Source organism: Prionailurus bengalensis, chromosome B4, assembly GCF_016509475.1.
Source record: "Prionailurus bengalensis isolate Pbe53 chromosome B4, Fcat_Pben_1.1_paternal_pri, whole genome shotgun sequence".
Classification (NCBI taxonomy): Eukaryota; Metazoa; Chordata; class Mammalia; order Carnivora; family Felidae; genus Prionailurus; species Prionailurus bengalensis.
In genome coordinates this window covers 133,478,052-133,499,844 of record NC_057358.1, presented here as the reverse complement: position 1 = coordinate 133,499,844, position 21,793 = coordinate 133,478,052, and the positions used below count along the sequence as shown (strand labels likewise).

The 21,793-nt window shown below is 37.9% G+C and overlaps 1 protein-coding gene across 2 annotated transcripts in view; it reads right to left on the bottom strand.

The window, feature by feature from the left end:
* The window catches only part of TNRC6B (trinucleotide repeat containing adaptor 6B), a 254,962-nt gene that overhangs the window by 143,784 nt on the left and 89,385 nt on the right, over positions 1-21,793 (bottom strand). For both annotated transcript variants that reach the window (XM_043562671.1, XM_043562670.1), the window contains exon 4: positions 17,811-17,878. In XM_043562671.1, coding sequence (XP_043418606.1) covers positions 17,811-17,878 — 68 coding nt within the window. The remainder of the gene's footprint in view (positions 1-17,810; positions 17,879-21,793) is intronic.

The window sequence follows — 21,793 nt, the reverse complement described above, 5'->3', positions numbered from 1 at the left end:
TAAATAAACATTTAAAAAATGTTATTTTCATTGTATTTCCAGACATTTTGGACTCTGTGATATATTTATTGTACTTTTTTTATATTAACCATAAAACAGTGTTTTTAAATTATATTATTACAAGATGAGTATACAAAGTAATAAAAAAGATTACTTTTTTTAAACAAATATACCAGAACTTATATACTCAAATGGATGTTCTCTTTCAAAGTTGGCACCTTTGGTAACTATATACTAAAAAAAAAAATTTTTTTTAATTAATTAATTAATTAATTTGTTTTGAGAGAGAAACACACACGCACATGGGGGAGGGGCAGAGAGAGAGAGAATCCCAAGCAGGGTCCACACTGTCACAGCAGAGCCCCAACGCAGGGCTTGAACTCACAAACTGAGATCATGACTTGAGCCAAAATCAAGAGTCAGATGCTTAACCAACTGAGCCACCCAGGCACCCCGGTACTAAAATATTTTTCTTAGGAAACAAGATTAAAAAATAATGAACTGAACTTTTAACTCAACAATCTAGAAAACAAGTAACAAACCAAAAATAAATTAACAATGGCAAAAGCATAAACATAAAGCAATCGTCAAAAAAGGGTAGACTGAATCAAGAAAACAAACACCTTTTTTGTTTTAAAATATATATGTAGGTAATCCTTTAGAAAATCTGATCAAATTTAGGAAAAAGAGAGAGGTCATAAATTAACATTAGGGCTCAGAAAGAAGATATTATGATTACAGATTTGGGGAATAGTTTTTAAATTGTGAGAGAATTACACATAACTTGACATCAATAAACTTGAAGATAAAATAAAACGCATGACAGTCAAGAAAAACAGAAATTACTAAAATCAACTCAAAAACAGTTATGAAAACAACAATAAAAACCCACAGCAGAAATCTGTAAAATATTCAAAGAAGTAGCCAGTAAAACCACATCAGACACAAACGGTTTTCTGGGCAAATTCTACCAAACTTCTATCAGATAATTTCTAGGTCATTCCTACTATTTCCAAATTTATGGAGACAAAAGAGAAAGCTTCCTCATTTCTTCTATATGGCTAACCTATTCTTGATATCCATCTGGACTGAGATGATATGAAAAATAAAACTATAGACCAATCTTCACTTGTGGAGACAAATATAAAAATCCTAAGTAAAGTATCAACAAATAGAATTGAGCAGTTTTAAGAGAATAGTTCATTATGATCGTGTAAAATTTATACCAGCAATGCAAGGATGGTTAAATTATAAAATCTATTAACATAAATAACTTCATGTGTTCAATAAGTACGTGCTAAATGCTTTCTATGTGCTAGTTGAGTCAGTAAGGCAAACTAGAACGGTTCTTGTGTATGTGGAGCCAACATCCTTATGGGAGAAGGATATCACTGATAAGGAAATCCAGAGTTTGATGGGATACAGAATGCCTGAAGGAGGCTCACTTTAGATCAGGTGATTAGGGAAGGCTTATCTCAGGCAGCACATTTAAGCTCAGTTGAAAAGCAATCCTTTGAGTTTAAAAAAAAAAAAAAAATTAAGTTTATTTATTTATTTTGAGAGAGACAGAGGCAGTGTGGGGAGGGGAGGGGCAGAGAGAGAGTGAGAGTGAGAGAGAGCAAGAGAGAGAGACAGAGAGACAGAGAGAGAGAGAATCCCAAGCAGGCTTTCCGCTGGCAGCACAGAGCCAGACTCGGGGCTCAAACCCATGAAACTGTGATATTATAACCTGAGCTGAAACCAAGAATGGGACAGAAACCAAGAGTGGGACACTCAACTGACTGAACCACTCAGGTGCCCCACCCCTTGAGTTTTTAAAAGAACAAGAGGGATGACCAGGAGGCTAGGAAAGGTGAGCAGGCGAGAGAGGTGTAAGATAAACTTGGGGAGGTAGGAAGGGCTAGATCATACTGAGTCTTTCAGGCCACAGTATTTTAAGAATTGTGGAAAGTTGGGGTATCTGGGTGGCTCAGTCAGTTGAGCGTCCGACTTTGGCTCAGGTTGAACCTCACAGTTCATGAGTTCCAGCCCCACATCGGGCTCCTTGCTGTCAGCACAGAGCCCACTTCAGATCTTCTGTCTCTCTCTCTCTCTCTTGCCCCTACCCCACTCATGTGCTCTCAAAAATAAAAAAAGCATTAAAAAAAAAAAAGAGGAATAGCGGAAAGTCACAGAAGAATTTTAATGCTTATTTATTTTTGAGAGAGAGAGAGACAGCAAGGGAGGTGCAGAGAGAGAGGGACACACAGAATCCGAAGCAGGCTCCAGGCTCTGAGCTGTCAGCAAAGATCCAGACTTGGGGCTTGAACTCACAGACCGTGAGATCATGACCTGAGCCAAAGTTGGGCGCTTAACCATTGAGCCACCCAGGCACTTCAAAGCCACAGAAGAATGTTAAAACAGGAGGCTGAACTGCACAATTTTATCTATGACTCATTCTCCACCTACCAGCTTCTCAGGGGCCTAGGCAAATGGTTAGGACCTGAAAAAATAAGTCAAAGACACAAAAAGAAAACTATAATCATAAAAATTAATAAATGCTTAAATGTCCTCAAAAACATAAAAACACAGGATTTTCATTCACTGTTAAATTTAGGATTTATAGCATTTTCATTACATTTGAAAATAATTCTCACTTTGCAAACATTTCTAAAAATGTTAGCTATTAAAAAATCTTAGGAAATTACAAATTAAGTCAGTTATTTGTAGCCAAAGAATTTCAGAAACAAAATTATCAATATTCTGTAAACATGTGATAGCAAAAATAAATAAAACCACATGTTTAATATGGAATGTGGGTGCCTTTTAATAGGTTTCCTACAAAGAGGGGCAAAGTCTCCAAAACCTCCCTAAGTATGCATTTCAAGGCTTCAGAGGTCTTACCACCATCACTTTAGGAGAGACAGAATCAGATTTATGTTTAGAAAACTCATCCTGGCTTGTATATAGAGAATATAGTATAGAGGACCAAGAAGGGACCAGCTGAGGTAGGAGAGGTGGAGAAAAGTATACACTATATTTAAAAGGTACAAGTAATTGTCATAAGATAAACGGTTGTTGTTAAGAATGAAATTTGTGACCATGAAATCCAGTAAGGCCAATCAACTCTTTCAAGAATAAGACTCCAAATTCTGGACCCATCATTCATTCATGCAGTCAAGAACCTTTTTTTCTTTTCTTTTCTTTTTTTTTTTTTTTTAAATATTTACCCTTGAGAAAGAAGGACAGAGTGGGGGAGGGGCAGAGAGAGAGAGAGAGAGAGAGAGAGAGAGGGAGAGAGAGACACACACACAGAATCCGAAACAGGCTCCAGGCCCCAAGCTGTCAGCACAGAGTCCCATGTGGGGCTCAAACTAGGGAACAGCGAGATGATGACCCGAACTGAAGTTGGACGCTCAAACAACTGAGCCACCCAGGCGCCCCTCCCCTCTCCTTTTTTAAAGCATCCACTATGTATTACATACTGTGCTATAGCCAGGCCCTGAGGGATAAAAAGAATGGTTGCTAACACCCTGAAGGACAGAGGCAGGTAAATCCATAATTAAAATATAGCATGGTAAGTGCCATAATTAAAGAACAGAGATATAACATAGTTATGCCATGGGATTACAAAGAACTAACTTCTGGGAGAGTCAGGAAAGATTTCACAGGGGATACAAGATTTTGAACACAGTCTAAAGAATGAGTAGGAATTTGCTATGTAGAGAACACAAGAAAGGCAAAGACTTTTCTAAGTTTTATCAACTTCCAGTACTGTCAAATGATGGCAACAACAAAGGCTAACAAGAAATGATATAAACGGAAAAGCCAAGCTTTTCAGGATTCTTTTTTTTTTTTTTATTGTTTATTTATTTTTGAGAGAGAGAGACAGAGTGTGAGTTGGGGAGGAGCAGAGAGAGAGGGAGACACAGAATCTGAAGCAGGCTCCAGGATCTGAGCTGTCAGCACAGAGCCCAACACAGGACTCAAGCCCACGAATTGAGAGATCGTGACCTGAGCCAAAGTCGGATGCTTAACCAACTGAGCCAGCCACCCAGGTGCCCCAAGTTTTTCAGGATTCTTAACCCCAACAAAATCAGAAGGTGAAAATAGCCAACGCTGCATCAGAATGTGGCTTTTACTTCTGGATCTAGTACATAGGAGGAATTCAATGAATGTTTGTTGGATGAAGGACCAAACATATAAGCAAACATATAAGCAAAGGATGAATACTACAAACCTAAGTATTTGCAGGGTGCGGAAGAACCTAACACTTAAAAACCTATAATTGGAAGATAAAACACATACACAGCATAGTCAACAAGAAAGTGTGAGATAAATTGTTAACTGTACAGTTCCAGCCTAGGAGACATAGGAGTTAGAAAATATGGACACTACAGATCAATGGAGCTGTACTTCAAAGGAAGGGCAGGACCAGAATGGTCAAAACAGATGCGTCAGTATGAAGCTAAGGAAGCTTAAGCTGCAGGACCCATTTGAGCACTGTTCCCAAATGATCTCTCTCTGCTTTTTTCCTGCTGCAATGTGTTTCTCCTCCTCCTCCTCCTCCTTTTTATTGTGGTAAAATACACATAACATAACATTTACCATCTTAACCAGTTGTACAGTTCAGTACTGGTAAGTATACTCACATGGTTGTGAAACGGATCTCCAGATACTTAGAGCTATTTCATCTTGCAAATCTGACATTCTATACCCACTAAACAACTCCTCTTTTTCCTCTCCCCCCAGCCCCGGTAACCACCATTTTATTTTCTATTTATATAAATTTGACTACTTTAGATACCTCCTTTAAGTGGAATCATCCTGTATTTGTCTTTTTGTGACTGGCTTGTTTCACTTAACATAATATTCTCCAGGTCCATCCATGTTGATATATGATAGGATCTCCTTTTTTCGTGGCTAATATTCCAGTGTATGTATATGCCATCATTTGTTTATCCATTCGGCCGCCAGTGAACACTTGGGGTCCTTTCACCTCTTGGCTATTTCTCTACGAATATGCATATGCAAACATCTCAATTCTTTTGGATACATACCCAGAAGGGGGATTCCTGGCTCATATGGTAGCTCTAGTTTTTATTTTTTAAGTAATCTCTGTATTGTCTTCCACAGTAGTCACCTGATTTTATAATCCCACCAACAGTGCACAAAGGTTTCAATTTCTTTGCCAACACTTGTTATTTTCTGGGTTTTTGGCGTTTTTGTTTCTGGGTTTTGATTTTTGTTTTTTTTTGATAGTAGTCATCCTAGTGGTATCTCACTGTGGTTTTGATTTGCACTTCTTTGATGATTAGTGATGTTGAGTGTCTTTTCATATGCTTATAGGCCATTTATATATTCTTGGAGAAATGTCTATTCAAACCCTTTGCCCATTTTTTTAATCAGGTTATACAATTTTTTTTGTTGTTGAGTTGTAGTTCTCTACATATTCTGGATAGTAACCCCTTATCAGATATATGATTTGCAGATATTTTCTCCCATTCTGTAGGGTGCCTTTTCACTCTATGGATTGGGTCTTTTGATGCACAAAATTTAAAAAATTTGATGTAGTCTCATCTGTCTGCCTTGCCTGACTTTCGGTGTCACATCCAAGAAATCACTGCCAAGTCCAATGTCACAAAGCTTTTCTCCTGTATTTTCTTCAAACAGTTTTATAGTTTTAGGTCTTAAGCTTGGTCTTTAATCCATTTTCATTTAATTTTTATATATGGTGTGTGAGACAAAGGGCCATCTTCATTCTTCTGCAAGTGGGTAGCCAGTGTTCCCAACACCATTTGTTGAAAAGACACTCCTTCATTCCCCATTGGGTGGTCTGGGTACCCTTGTCAAAGATCATTTGACCTTATATGTGAGTGTTTATTTCTGGGCTTTCTATTCTATTCCATTTGTCTACTTGCCTGTCTTTATGCCAGTATCGCATTGTTTTGGTTGCTGTAGCTTTGTAATATATTTTGAAATTAGGAAGTGTGACTAGTCCAACTTTGTTCTAATGACACTTTTTATAAAGTGTGCAAAGACAATATGCATTCATTACTCTTAACCCATACTGTTAAAACCACAGTCTCTTTCCATCTCAGCTTTCCCCTCATGGCTGCAGGCATTTGGGGGATCCATAAAGGGAAAGTTATACTAGAGACAAATCCATTTTGGGTTTAGTGGAATATATTCACGTGGTTCTTAGCACTTCTGTGTATGGTCGAATTACTGTTAACCATCCTAGCATACAAAGATGACACTGGGCCAACTTAACTCTGTATCATGACAGAAGTGTGCAGGGCCAGATCATATCATGATGTAAATGTGTCAATTCGGAGTATTACAGGGTAGCCAATGTACAAGAAAAAGTGAAGCCTTACAATATAAAGGATACTTGATAGAGATTTCCCCAACGTTGATAACAATCTCAAAAATGTATATAATGTTACTAATAACAAGTTGTGAGGATGAAAGGAACTTTGTTGATTCGTCATTATGAAAAACCCTACTGTGGTCAACTATGCTATAACAAACAATGAATTATCTTTCTAGTCTCTTTCTAGAAAATATCATAGAACCACTGTAACATAAAGGGGCAAAAAAGACTATGCAGCCAAAAAATGTAGAGAAAAAAGTTTCACAGTGATGTATTAAGTAGTGAATACAAATGCTAGTGCTATTTTTCTGAATTTTCTATTTGTCCACTTCTTAAAAGTCGCCATTTTTTTGTGTGTGTGGTTTTCTTTCCTCATTGTAAATAAATGTTTACTTTTGTACAACTCATATTTGAATTAATTCTCTTTTCCTTAAAGAGCATTCCCAAAAACCTAGATTCGCTCCTGGTCAGAAAGAAGGGTCTCTGCCTCAACAGAAGCATCTAATGGAGAAGGAAATGAGCTGTGCATGGAAGCCTTACAGGGGGCCACTGGACGGGGGTAGAAAGACCCTCTCATTGACTAACTGATTGATTATTAAAAACTTTCCATTTGGGGCACCTGGGTGGCTCAGTCAGTTGGGCGGCCGACTTCGGCTCAGGTCATGATCTCGCGGTCCATGAGTTCGAGCCCTGCGTCGGGCTCTGTGCTGACAGCTCAGAGCCTGGAGCCGGTTTCAGATTCTGATCCCTCTTTCTCTGACCCTCCCCCGTTCATCCTCTGTCTCTCTCTGTCTCAAAAATAAATAAACATTAAAAAAAATTAAAAAAGAAGTTATTAAAAAAAAAACTTTCCATTTATTTATTTTGCGGGGGTGGAGAGAGACAGAGAGAATGAATGAATCCCTAGCAGGCTCTGCACTGTCAACACAGAACGCCATGTAGGGCACAAACTCACTTACTGTGAGATCATGATCTGAGCCAAGCCAAGGAACTGGACACAAAACCGACTAAGCCACCCAGGGGCCCCTAGTTTGTTTTTTTAAAGTAAGCTCTGTGACCAATGTGGGGCTTAAACTCATGACCCCGAGATCAAGAGTCACATGCTCTACTGACTGAGCCAGCCAGGTGCCCAAGAACCTTTAAACGATAGAAACAATATGCATAGGTAGGCTAAAGGCATCTTATGGAGGACCTCAGAAACAAGGAAAAAGGCATCTTCTGCCAAATAAACAATAACCAACAACTGTCTCATAGATAGAGACACCTAAAGAATAGTGATAAAATCAGGTCTGTTGGAATACCCTCAAGAAAGCATTGAAAACAGGGGCACCTGCATGGCTCAGTCAGTTAAGCGTCTGACTCTGATTTCAGCTCTGGTTGTGATCTCATGGTTCATGAATTTGAGCCCTCAGCCGGGCCCCTCACTGACAGTGCTGAGCCTGCTTGGGATTCTCTCTCTCTCTCTCTCTCTCTCTCTCTCTCTCTCTCTCCTACTTGCACATGCCTTCTTTCTCTCTCTCTCTCTCTCTCTCTCCCTTTCCAAAAAAACAAAAAAAAAAACAAAAAAACACAAAAAAACACAAACTTAAAAAAAAAAAGAAAGCACTGAATATAAAGTCAAACATGATATACCAGCAATTCACTTTTCTTCTGCTTATAAAAAATATTCTGGGGTTAGGATTTTTAATAGCTCCACCTCAGAGTTTCAAAGTGAGTGTGTAGACCAAGGAGGGTTTCTTAACACTCAGACATTTTCATTCATTCAACATATTTATATATTTATATTTATTGACATTTTGTATGTGCCACTGGCAGTGACCAAGATGACAAAAGTCTCTATCCTTGCAGAGCTGAAGATTTAGCAAAAAGCCTTAACCTGACATTTCACTGCCTGCCATCATCATGTTGTGCCTCCTCTCTGCCATTCAATTCACCTCTACTTCAGCCCAAACTTCAGCCCACAGACACAGCTGGCAGGAAGGGAACCCAGGCAGAGTGCTCAGGGCAGAACTTGTATCCACACCGCCTAGTGATCAGAACATTCGGGGGAGAAATAAACACCAGCTTCTCTTCATGACACCCCTGGAGGTTCTTGCAGCTGAATGTGTTATTTCTTCACCTGTATTTACATTACACTATTTAAAAATTTGAAAACATTTTACAACTTCATGACAATAACATCTCCAAAACGAGGCCTTAAAACACCAATTTCAAGGAACTGGACAAATACATCCTGCCTTTTGAGTAATGTTTTTTCATAAAGTCAGTTATTTGTCCATAAGCAAAATATAAGCTACAGAATTAAGACTATTATTAACTTAACTGCAGTTTTCTAAGAGCTGCATGATCTACCCTATGCACTGTTGGTTAAAGTCATCACATGAACCTGTAAGTAGTAGCAGCCCTCAGAGTTTGAAGTCATTTTCAACTATGAAACACATAATTCCTGAAGTTACTCCTATTGTAATTAATCCACCGCCCAGACACCAAAGAGAAACCTCATAAGATATAATTCAGAATTTATTATGTATGATTCTGAGACTGGGGAGGGAAGGCAATTTTTTGAGAGAATTAATGTTTTTTTACGTTTATTTATTTTGAGAGAGAGAGAGAGAGTGCGTGCAAACAAGGGAAGGGCAGAGAGAGGGAGAGACAGAGAATCCCAAGCAGGATACGCACTACCAGCGCAGAGCCCAATGTGGGGCTTGAACCCACGAACCATGAGATCATGACCCAAGCCAAATCCAAGAGTCAGACTTGTAACTGACTGAGCCACCCAGGCGCCCTGAGAATTAATTTTTTAAGTAACTCCAATGCAAATTACAAAATTTATTAGCAAGTGACAGTTTCCCAAAGACCTAGTACAAAATGTTTACGGTTATGCTAAAATTCCCAGCAGCAAAAATTCCATGAGCATAACTATCATCTATTGAACCACTTTGTGGCATTTTCAAAATACCAATTAACTTGAAAATAAAACTCATTTCCTTTCTCTTCAAAATAATTAAAAAGATTATATAGAAACCCAATTATTCTTCTGATGTCCAGCTTACTGCTGTGTAATGACTAAGTTTACAGAGTTCAATTTGGTACTTCTTAGTACATTTATTTCAACATGTACATATTTCAGTGGTTTAAAGAAAACACACTGGTGAAAAACTCATGGTAGAATACAGAAAATGTTAAAAAACAAAACAACACAACAACACCCCTCTTTCCTAATGGCCAAATACCAAGGTTTGTATTGTGAAGATAATTATGTATAAAATAAGTGACTTGGAAATATTTTTTCTCTTCTTCTTCTTCTTCTTCTTCTTCTTCTTCTTCTTCTTGTTTGTTTTGTTTTTAGGAAATACTATAGAGCTGTCTATTTTTTTTTAAAAGAACTCAGAAGAATGGTTCCCAAAGAACTTAGTGTTAAATTTGGTGGCTAAATATAAAACAAGGAACGCCCTACTCTTACTATAGAGACTGGGGGAGAATAAACTGAGGGAGAATAAAGTTGCACCGCAGTATGAGATGATTCTGAGGAAGACGGAGCTGTAAGTTAATGAGTCAGAGTAGGAGCAGAAATAAAAATAAGGTAAGGACAAGCTGTTAGACTTAATGAAAGGTCTGTATAATTAATAATTCAGAAAAATTAAAAGGGTATTTTATAACTAGACATTTAAGTTGGGAAGAATGTAATTAGGAAGAAGAGAATTTAATCACGATATTGGAGTTAAGACATTTAAAAAACAGCACCTCCAGCACAAAGTCATATTACACCACAGAAGAGTATAAAGAGCAATGTTGATTCCATAAATCACATTCTTCTCTCCAAATCAATATAAAACTGTCTTCAACACTTTGATTTCCATATAGGCCTCCCATGCAAGCTCTGAGCAGATTTTCCCTTGAAAAAGAGAAATAAAAAAAAAAAAGGCACCCCAAGAGAGCTGAAATATAGGAATTGATATAATTATTTCTACCAACAATCCCTAAAAAGGGGATGCTGTCTATAACACACTATAAAATTAGATTTAAATTTAATATGTATGCTTTACTTAATACAACATATATAAAAGATTATCTCAACATAAAATCGATATTATTAATTTTACATTCTTTTTTTTGGGTATTAAGTCTTTGAAATCCAGGCTGTCTTTTGCATTTAAAGTACATTTAGGGGTGCCCAGGTGGCTCAATCAGTTAAGCATCTGACTCTTGGTTTTGGCTCAGGTCATGATTCCATGGTTCATGGGATTGAGCCCTGCGTCAGGCTCTGTGCTGACAGCGCAGAGCCTGCTTGGGATTCTCTCTCTCTTTCTCCCTCTGCCCCTCCCCCACTCACTTGTGCTCTCTCCCTCTCTCAAAAATAAATAAATGTTTTTAAAAGGCATATAAGCTTTCTCTTTTATAAAAAAATAATAAACTACATTTAAATTTGATTGCTAACTTTTTTTTTTACTGTGGTAAAAAACACATAACATTAAATTTACCATCTGAATCATTTTTAACTGTAAAGCTCAGTGGAATTTTAAGTATATTCTTATCATTTTGCAACAGATCTCCAGACCTTTTTTATCTTCTAGAACTGAAACTCTATACCCATTGAACACTAATTCCCTCTCTTCCCTCTCCCTGGCCCTTGGCAATCATCACTTCTCTATGTTCTGTTTTTATGATTTTCACATTAGTTGACTTCAAGTTAAGCTGAGTCATATAGTATTTGTTCTTTGCTGATTAGCTTATTTTGCTGAGCATAATGCCCTTCAAATTCATCTATATTGTAGCATGTGACAGGATTTCCTTCTTTTTGAAGGCTTCATAATATTCCGTTGTATGTACATCCCACATTTCCTGTATCCGTTCATCTGTCAGTGGACATGTAGGTTGCTCCACTGCTTAGCTGCTGTGAATAATGCTGCAGTGCACACGAGTGTCCAACTGTGTCTTTGAGATCCTGCTTTGAGAGATCTGTTTTTATTTATTTTTTAAAATGTTTATTTAGTTTTGAGAGGGAGAGAGAGAGCAAGCAGGGGAGGGACAGAGAATCCAAAGCGGCTCTGCGCTGACAGCAGAGAGCCCAATGCAAGGCTTGAACCCACAAACCGTGAGATCATGACCTGAGCAGAAGTGGGATGCTTAGCTGACTGAGCCACCCAGGTGCCCGGAGAGATTTATTTCTAATGCTGAAATTTCATAAAATGAACCAAAAGTTGTAAGAAAATTTAATCAACAAAAATGTACTAGAAAAGTTGAATCATTGCATACAGCATGTTAAAGACAAATATCTTTTGAGAATATGAGTCAATTTGAGCATGGAGATTCAAAGTTTAGACTTGTGTGTAAACTAGATTTTAATAAAGAAATGAAAAAAGAGGTCAAACTCATTAATACAGTTGCCCCCCCCCCACAGGTTTGAATTGTGCAGGTCCCCTTAAATGCAGATTGTTTTCACTAAGTACAGTATGGTACTGTAAATGTACTTTCTCTTCCTTACAATTTTAAAACATTGTCTTTTCTCTAACTTCTTTTATTGTAAGAATACAGTTTTTATAAAATATATGACATACAAAATAGGTATTAATTGATTATGTTATCGGTAAGGATTCTAGTCAACAGTGCGTTATAAATAGTTAAATTTGGGGGGAGTCAAGACTTATGTGGGGAATTTTTACTGCGTGGGGGTCAGTGCCCCTAACTTCTGTGCTGTTCCAAGGTCAACTGTACACCAAAACTGATAATTTACCACAAATAATCTGCCTACAAACATCTAGACTATCACTTGTCTCGTAAATAAAACCAAATCAAGAGCCTGTCTTGGGTGGAAACATTTCATATGAAATGAGCTTTCAATAACCATAGTCAAACACAATCTACGAGCAAGTATCTGCTTATGCTGCTTTTTGAAAAGCCATTATAGTTTTATATTTACCCCTGTGTTAAACACATTATGTGATTAATGCTGTGTGAGTTTAATGTAGTAATTATATGGCAATAAACTTAGCTTGTCTGGTTTGTTACAGTAGCTTGTAAAGTAAATATTCTCAGAAAATGATTATATTAGATATACTAATAGTTAATAAACCTCATTAAAAGCAACAATATTGAAACTATACATATATACATATATATACATATATATATATATATACACACACATACGCAGTGTTTATAGCTATACACTCTACTAAATGTTACTCACACAGAATTCAGCACAACTGATCTAAACATTAAGTTTAGCACAGATACTTCTCAATATCAAAAGTCAATTATTTTTCAAGACGGCTTTCTACATGCATAGCTATCCTAATCTGCCTATTAACAGAACTTGGTTGAAATAAACATCATGGAAATAAAATGATGTTTTCAAAACTTCTAGAATCTACGGTAAAAATGTTACACGATGAAACAAAGAAAGTGGCATAGATCAGCTAATAAAAATAGTTTTAGTCCTAGTCCTTGTAAGCATTTGCTCTTACGACCTTGAGGGTCATAGTATCCCTGTGTTTCATCTGCCTTCCATAAGTGAAATAGGCTATTCGTACAAACTGAGACCAATGAATGGAGCCATTTTGGAAATCAATTTGGAAAAAAATTAACTTAGATCTCTGCCTCACATCATACACAAAAATGCATACCAGTTCAATCAAAGGTGTAGGGGTAAAAAGAAAAAAAGCAGGAAAACTAAGGTATTTTATTTATTACAGTAGGGTAGGGACAACTTCTCTTAAGCAAACACAAAATACAGAAGGTATAACAGGCTAATTGATTTTACCACATAAAAATGTTTTTAAATTTATTCGTATGAAAGATACCCCAATGTTAAAAGGAATGGGACAAAACATTTAAAACACCTCAAAAGACAAAGTTAATATCTATATTTTATAAAAGACTCCTACAGGGGTGCTGGGGTGGCTCAGTTAGTTGAGTATGTGACTCCTGATTTCGGCTCAGGTCATGATCCCAGGATTGTGGGACTGACCCCACATCAGGCTCTGCACTGAGAGTGGAGCCTACTTAAGATTCTCTCGGGACGCCTGGGTGGCGCAGTCGGTTAAGCGTCCGACTTCAGCCAGGTCACGATCTCGCGGTCCGTGAGTTCGAGCCCCGCGTCAGGCTCTGGGCTGATGGCTCAGAGCCTGGAGCCTGTTTCCGATTCTGTGTCTCCCTCTCTCTCTGCCCCTCCCCCGTTCATGCTGTGTCTCTCTCTGTCCCAAAAATAAATAAACGTTGAAAAAAAAAAATTTAAAAAAAAAAAAAAAGATTCTCTCTCTCTCTCCCTCTCTCTCTCCATATCTCCTTCTCCCCTGCTTGTACTTTATTTCTCTAAAGTTAATAATAATATTAATAATAATAATAATTTAAAAATATATAAAGGGTTCCTACAAAACTATCAAAACAAATAATCCAATAGAAACATGGGTCTAATATGCAAATAAGTGATACATAAAATTGAAAAATCTACAGCCGATAAACTAACAAAAGATATTCCATCTCATTAGTGAGCAGAAAAGTACAAATTAAAACAATTAAATATTAGGGGTGCCTGGCTGGCCCGGTCAGTGGATTATGCGACTCATGAGCTCAGGGTTGTGAGTTCAAGCCCCACGTTAGGTGTAGAGATTACTTGAAAAAAAAAAAAAATATATATATATATATATATATAATAAAATACAAGAGTGACAAAAATTTAAGGCTAAAATTTTTTTTGTCATCAAAGGGGAGAAGAAATGGGCATTCTCATGCACTGTTGATGGAAAGGATCATGGGTAGTGCTTTCTCAGAAGGCAATTTGATAGCAACTACCTCCATGTAAAAAAAGTACATCCCGTGGGGGCGCCTGGGTGGCTCAGTCGGTTGGGCATCCAACTTCAGCTCAGGTCATGATCTCATGGCTTGTGAGTTCCAGCCCCGCGTCGGGCTCTGTGCTGACAGCTCAGAGCCTGGAGCCTCCTTCGGATTCTGTTTCTGTCTCTCTCTGCCCCTCTCCCACTGGTTCTCTCTCTCAAATATAAATAAACATTACAAATTTTTTAAATATATTTAAAAATATTTTTAAAAATACATCCCGTGAACCAACAGCTCCATCTCTAGAAATTCTACAGAAATACATCTGTGAATAAAGATATAAAAATAAAGATGTTCAATAAAGTATTATTTGTAGTAATCAAACTAGAGACCACCAAATCATCTAATTAGAGAAGAATGATTATAGTCCATCCATTCAACAGAACATTCTGCATTAAGAGCATGAAGTAGACTGTGAAAGATGGCAAATTATAAAAGCAAGTCACAGAAGAATTATGTTGGGGAAAAAAAAAATCCCTATCTAGTTGTTGTTTTAAAATATACAGAAAACAGGGGCACCTGGGGGGCTCAGTCAGTTAAGCATCCAACTCTTGATTTTGGCTCAGGTCATTATCTTGTAGTTTTGTGAGTTTGGGCCCCACATCAGGCTCTACGCTGACAGTGCAGAGCCTGCTTCGGATTCTTCCTCTCTCTCTGCCCCTCCCCCACTTGCACTGTCTCTCTCAAAGTAAATAAACAAACAAATAAACAAATGGATAAATAAATAAATAAAATATACAGAAAATATTTACAAAGATCAGGAGGGGAAGAAAGGGAAAAGGAGAGTCTCAGTTTTATTTCTGTGTCTACATTTACCATTTGAATGTTTCATGACAATCGTGTACAGGTGCCCCTTGAACAACATGGAGGTTTGGGGCACTGACTCCCCAGCATGGCCGAAAATCTGTGAATAATTTCTAACCCCCCAAAACATAACTACAAATAGTCTGTTGATTGGAAGCTTTACTGATAACATAAACAGTCAATTAACACCTATTTTTTCTGTTACATGTATTCTATGCTGGTTTCTTACAATGAAGTATGCTAGAGAAAAGAACATGTTTTATTTTATTTTTGTTTCCAGTTTTTATTTAAATTCTAGTTAGTTAAGATTTAGTGTAATACTGGTTTCAGGAATTTAGTGAAGAAAATGTTTTAAAATCATAAGGAAGAGAAAGTACATTTACAGCATGGTACCGTATTTGTCTGGCTCAGTTTTGGAGCGTGTGGCTCTTGATCTTGGGGTCAAGCCCCATGCTGGGTGTAGAGATTACTAAAAATAAATAAACTTAAAAAAATTCCATGTATAAATGGACTTGCACATTTCAAACCCATGTTGTTCAAGAGCCAACTGTATTATTTTTATAATTTAAAAAATAAAAGAATAAGTCGGAATTTCATAAGTCATTCAGCAATGTGTACACTTCCAGGATCTAGAATGTAGTATTCAGTTCCTTGATCCTACTGTCCAGGAGTTTATCATCTTCTGCCAACTACACTTCTAAGATGCAATGTGTGTGTGTGTGTGTGTGTGTGTGTGTGTGTATACATATGTATATCTTTTAATTTTTGTTGCCTCAAACAAATGAACACATCACCTTTGCTACCCACTCCCACCAAAGAGGTAGACAGGTCTATGAGAGGAGTGCCTAGTGAGAAGAGTCATTACAATATAGGACAGCAGACCAGGACCAGGAAAAAAATAAACAAAACAAAACAAACAAACAAAAAAAACCAGAAGCAAAACACAACAGGATTCATCTGTGAAAAGGCACCATGAGACTCAGAAAACAAAACAAGGTAAGGACACAACGCAAGTCCACCAGCCTGTCTGAAGCTCTCTAAAAGAAGCGCCGTTTGTATAATATAAAACTTGTGGGAGAATCTGCCCCAGCAGTGCTTCCTGAATACCTAAAGAAGTTGATACAGGATAGGGGCTACTGGAGCAGGTTTTTAAAGATAAAGACTGGTTTGTTTGGGAAATGGATACCCTCTAGAGAACAGAACTTTCATCTGTGTTTCAAAAATAGGCTTAATGCCATTTTCATTATTTCCCCCAACTCCCTCTTATCCCTGAGACTTTGATCTTAACAACTGCACAGTTTTGCTAACCACGGTACTTTTCAGGAACACAGCTCCCAAGGCTGGCAGAGGATTTGGGTCAGGGAGATATTATAAAACACTGTAATGTCAGAAAGATCCAGATTCAAATCCTAACTTCCATTTCAAGCTGCATTCCCATGGATAAATTACCTACCCTGATCTCCGAGTAAAAGGGTACACTATAATGAATGGAGAGAACATACACAGCATCTAAGCAAAGTGCTTTGCGCACAGAACACCCTCATCAAATAGGAACTATGATTTTTACATTGTAAGACCTCTGACCAGAGGGTGGGGCTGGGGGAGTGGGCAAGAGGACAGGGAGATGCATCTGAAATGTTCCTGTGATTTCACTGGGACTAGATGTTTGGCATTCTACTTTGCTAAAGATGAACTGATTCCATGAGCCCATGTAGAATATAAGTGCATTTCACAGAACACAGCAAAGTTAGGATTTATATTGTAAGCTATTTTTAAAACTGCCTGGTTAGCAAATTAAACCAGCTGTGAAAATATCCTGGTTTCCATTCACAACAAATACAAGACAAACATTCTCCTTTAATGAACCTGGCCTCATGGCAGCATAACATATTCTGCATAATTCATTCCTAAGGGTTTCGGAGACATACTTTTCATAAGACAGATCAAAACTAAACTATTTTCTAGGAAGAAAAAAAAAAAAGATGAGAGAGGAGTTTCTCCCTACAGATTTTCGGTAAATTCCATGAATCACTTGCTATCCCATTCAACTTAGGAGACTACTGTCTAAATAAAAAATAGTAGTCATGTCAGTATTTCAAGGCAGTCTTAACTGTTTTTCCTTTAAAAGGGCATATGAAACACCAGTCTTCTCTGCAACACAATTTTTCAAGTTCTGTGGCAGAGGGAGGAAAAAAAAAAATCTATTCCCTGTCACCAAAAAGCTACCCGAGGACTCCCAATTTCAGATTTAAAACTGATCACTCTTTAAGAAGTCAGGGGAGAGATCTTGAATAATTTAGAATGTTGGCTAAGTTATATTATTTATATTCCTGTTCCTTTCGGGAAACAATTTGTTATTTAAACAAAGAACAGAAGTATAAATAACTAAATAGAATAGAATTTCAGGAAGTACATTTCAAATAAATTCACACTTGGAATGCAGGGAAGACAGTCTATTAATTTAGCATACTTCCTAAGGATATAGCTAAGAAAAGAATATACCATCTTAAACTTTCTTTGGAAATCAACCAGACTGAATTAGTTCAATTTGGAACATCCTGAGCCTTAAAGCCTTTGCTAAAGTGTAACACAAATTTTGATTAGTCAAGTGTGAAAATCTACAAAGCCAACTTTCTTGTCCCTCCAGTTAGTCTGTCTATAAATAGAAACTATGCATTAATAGCCACCAAAGCAACTGGCGAGCTCCACAATGTGCCCAACATATACATCCTCTGCAAACACGCTCTCAGCGTGTTTAACCAAAGTGCTTCTGAAGATCTGTAATAGGACCCTTTTTAAATAAACTGTGACTCACTGTTTGCTTTCTTCACCAGGAGGTGGAGTCTTGCCATGCCCTTCCATTACAAAATCCTCCTGTTCCACCTGCAAAGGCAAGCACCACAGGTCAGAAGTAGTCAGTAACTAAGATGCAACTCACTTAAAGTTCCAGGGCCTGCCCTGTGCAGAACCACATGGCCCCTGTGCTATACTGTCTGGCACAGGAGCCTAGGCCAGTGGCTTTCAATTGCCAAATTTGCTCAAGGCATCTCTCCTTAGGTGCCTAGATTTGCAGAACAGAAAAGGAAACACTGTTGACTTGCAACTTACAGAACTGTAACAAAAGTTAACATCCAGAATATAATAAAGAATTGCTAGGAATCAATTAAAAAAAAAAAAAAGACAACATACCTGAAAGATTTACAAAATAACTGAGTAGGAATTTTACTGAAGAACATGCACAAATGAGAAGATACTCAGTTTCATGTCAACCAGGAAAATGCAAATTACTGCAAATTAATTTCGCCGCTACCAGGTTGGCTAAAATTCAAAAGTTGGGCAATACTGGGACACCTGGGTGGCTCAGTCGGTCAAGCTACCAACTCTGGTTCAGGTCATGATCTTGCGGTTCGTGGGTTCGAGCCCCAAGTCCGGCTCTGTGCTAATAGCTCGGAGCCTGGAGCCTGCTTCAGATTCCGAGTCTCCCTCTCTCTGCCCTTCCCTTGCTTGCTCTCTCTCTCTGTCTCTCTCTCTCAAAAATAAATAAAACATTAAAAAATTTGTTTTTAAAGCTGGGCAATACCAAGTGTTGGCAAGGGCACAGAGCAATAGCAACACTCATCCACTCCTGGTGGGAAGGAAAATTGATACAACTACTTTTCAAAAGTTTGCCACTATCTGGTACGCTTGACTATGTATTTACTGTACAAACTAGTGGTCGCACTTCTAGATAAATATTCTAGAGAAACTTTTACACACATATAAAATAGTATTTTTTTAGTATTTTTAATTTTAATAGTATTATTTTTAACAGAAAAAAAAACCCAGAACGAATATCCATCAACAGTAAAATAAATATACACACTATGGTGTTTCCAGACAACAGAATAAACACTATTCTATATAAAAATGACTGACTATAGCTACACACTGCAACCTAGATGTGTTATAAAAACACAGTATTGGGTGAAAAAGCAAATCACAAAAGAATACACACACAGTATAATTCCATTATATAAGGTTCAAATATAACATTTTAAAACTGTATGTATGTATGAGTATATAGACATGTATGTATATACATAGTTTTTAAAAACTATTTTTAAAAAAGGAATGACATACCAAATTTAGGCTAGAAATTGTCTTAGGAAGGGAGGGAGGGGATTCAATAAGGAAGGGGCATGTGGAGGATCCTGGGGTGTGGTTATATTCTATTTCTTGGCCTATGTAGTAGGTAACTGGGTGTTTGTTTTGTAATTATTCTTTTAACTATGTTTCTTTCCTCCCTATGGTTTTCTTCTCAATACAAATTTCAAAGTGAAAAAAAAAGAAAGCATTTTACCATTCCAGATGGCTTATTGACCTGGAAGATCAGTGACCGAGATAGAGCTACCTCCACAAAGGGGACTATTAGTCCCATGAAAACTCCCCCTGAAAGGCATAATTTTAAAAAATCAAACAGATGTACTCAAGGAAACAGACAGGGCTATTCCCAACTCAGAAAAATACAGTCTATTTCTTACAAAACCTAATAATCTGGAAGACAGACAACATACACCACGATGAAACCCAAAGAAAACAAAAGGTTTTCCAATTCTGTCATCTTCTCCACAGTCTCTATTTCCCAAGAATACTAGAGAAGACAGGACAGAGTTTAGAGGCTAGGTTTCAGAAAGGACAGGAAAATCAAGAGGTGTTCATAATTTCCATTAAAAACAGGAGGAGGCATAGGCAAGAGTAATTAAAGACACACACTGTGCATACTGTAAAATTCAAACCAGGTTCTGACTTGATTCTTAGGAAATTCCTGACTCTGCAATGTACTGGACTTAGCCAAGGAGAGGGAGGATTCTCCCATCCTAAGGTTACATTTAGGACGTAAAAACTCTAGAAATAAAAACAGGATTGCAGAGGGAAATTTATGAGGAGCTAGAGATGATCTGGTTGGGTTACAAGAGTGCATACCTATGTTTTAAAAAAAATCACAATGTACTTAACTATATAAATGTTATGCCTTAATTAGGAAAAACAGGTGACAAACTGTTTAAGTTTGTTAAGCTCCTTGGAACCTCAACCTTCAATCATTTGCTTAAAGAAGAATGACTATTCTCCCACTTATATATATTATAGAAATTTCTTTGACCCTTCATCTTTAAGAATGGTGTCTAAAGAATTCTGAATTGTGCATCTTGGCCTCTGCTTAGTTTTTTTTTTTTTTAAAGGTTTATCCTACAATCAATTTCTAATTAAGTACAATCATCTAAGAGGAGTAATGATCAAAGAACCCACAGCTTCTACAATCTCTTCCACGTGGGCTCCCAATCTTTAACCCCAGCCCCCATGTTATGCATACTAGTCCTCCACTTGGATGGCCCGGTAAGTTCCAAAATGAAATAATATTTTTGTCTTTAAACTTCCTCTCCTTTTTATATCCCCTATCTCTGCGAATGGTACCATCATTCACTAAACTCCCCAAACAGGAACCCGATACATGTATCCCCCCACTTTTTGAAAGTTCGTGTTATACCACTTCACTTTTATAAAAGGCCTATTTTCACTAACCAAAAAAAAAAACAAAAAAGCCAAAAAAAAACCTGAAGAGGATTTTTGCTTTTACAAAAAAAGAGGTAAAAAGCCAAACAGCGTTCAGCGTTGGTTTTGCAGCCAGCCCGCTGTAGAGGCAGTGCACACCATGAGCCCCAAGAAGGGCATTGCCAAACTCCTTCCCTGAGACTACAGTCAGCATCTCAGCATCCGTGAGCAAGACATGTCCCAAAGTATCAGAAAAGCCTAGGAGCGGTTATTTTCTGGATTTGGGAATGCTCCAAGATTTTTCCATATAAAGAAATGGTCACTGTTTCTTGGCTTGGTGCAACATTTAGACTTACGAAAGATTTCACAGGAATGCTCTACTTTCTGATAGCAGGGGAAACCTGTCATCACACAAGAATCTAAGGTTCCCTCCTTAACCCCACATCCTATTAATCACCAAGTATTGTGGCTTCCACCTCTTAAATGGCTCTCCCCTCCACCACCCCTTCTTTATTCTCTTTAACTGCCATCATAGTTAAAGGCCAGCTTCTCTGAACCTCACTACTGCACAAGCCTTCTCACTGGTCTTTGTGCTTCCGGGTCCCATTTCATTTTAAGGCATCTTCCAAACCACTTCCATCAAGTGGGCTTTGTAACATGCAAATCTGATTGCATCGCTCCCCTCGAAATTCTTCAGTGGTGCCCCATCACCTATGTTGAGTTCATTTGTCTAAGCCATCTTTTTATCCGCCTCTGCCTCCCCCACCCACTCTGAAGCCCTGGTGGAACATGCAACTCTTTAACCCCCTGTTCATTTACGCATACTGTTAGCATTTGCCTAGCCGCCCCGGCCTTCTGCCCACATACAATTCAAATTGCTACTCATTCCTTTAAGTGCCAATTCAAATGCTTTTCCCCAGACACGGTCTCCTGCAGCAGGGCTTACACCTTTTCTCAGCCTCCATCATCTCAGGAGGCAATAAAAATGGTCCAGAAAGAACACTGCTCCTTCTTGCCACTTCCCGTTCTTTTTTTCTGCAAATTTCAAGAACACCAGGACTTCATGTGACGGTCTCCACCACTCCTCCCCCTTGATCTCATTTGCAGGAGTTTCAAGATTTTTATTCATAAAACTTGCACCATTACCCTCACCTTTCTCCCACTACCATTCATTCATTCAACAAACATTTACTCAGCACATATTACACGCAAGGTGCTGGGCTGAGATAAAGGCGAAGACAGTAGTCTCTGCCCTCAAAAAGCTTGCAG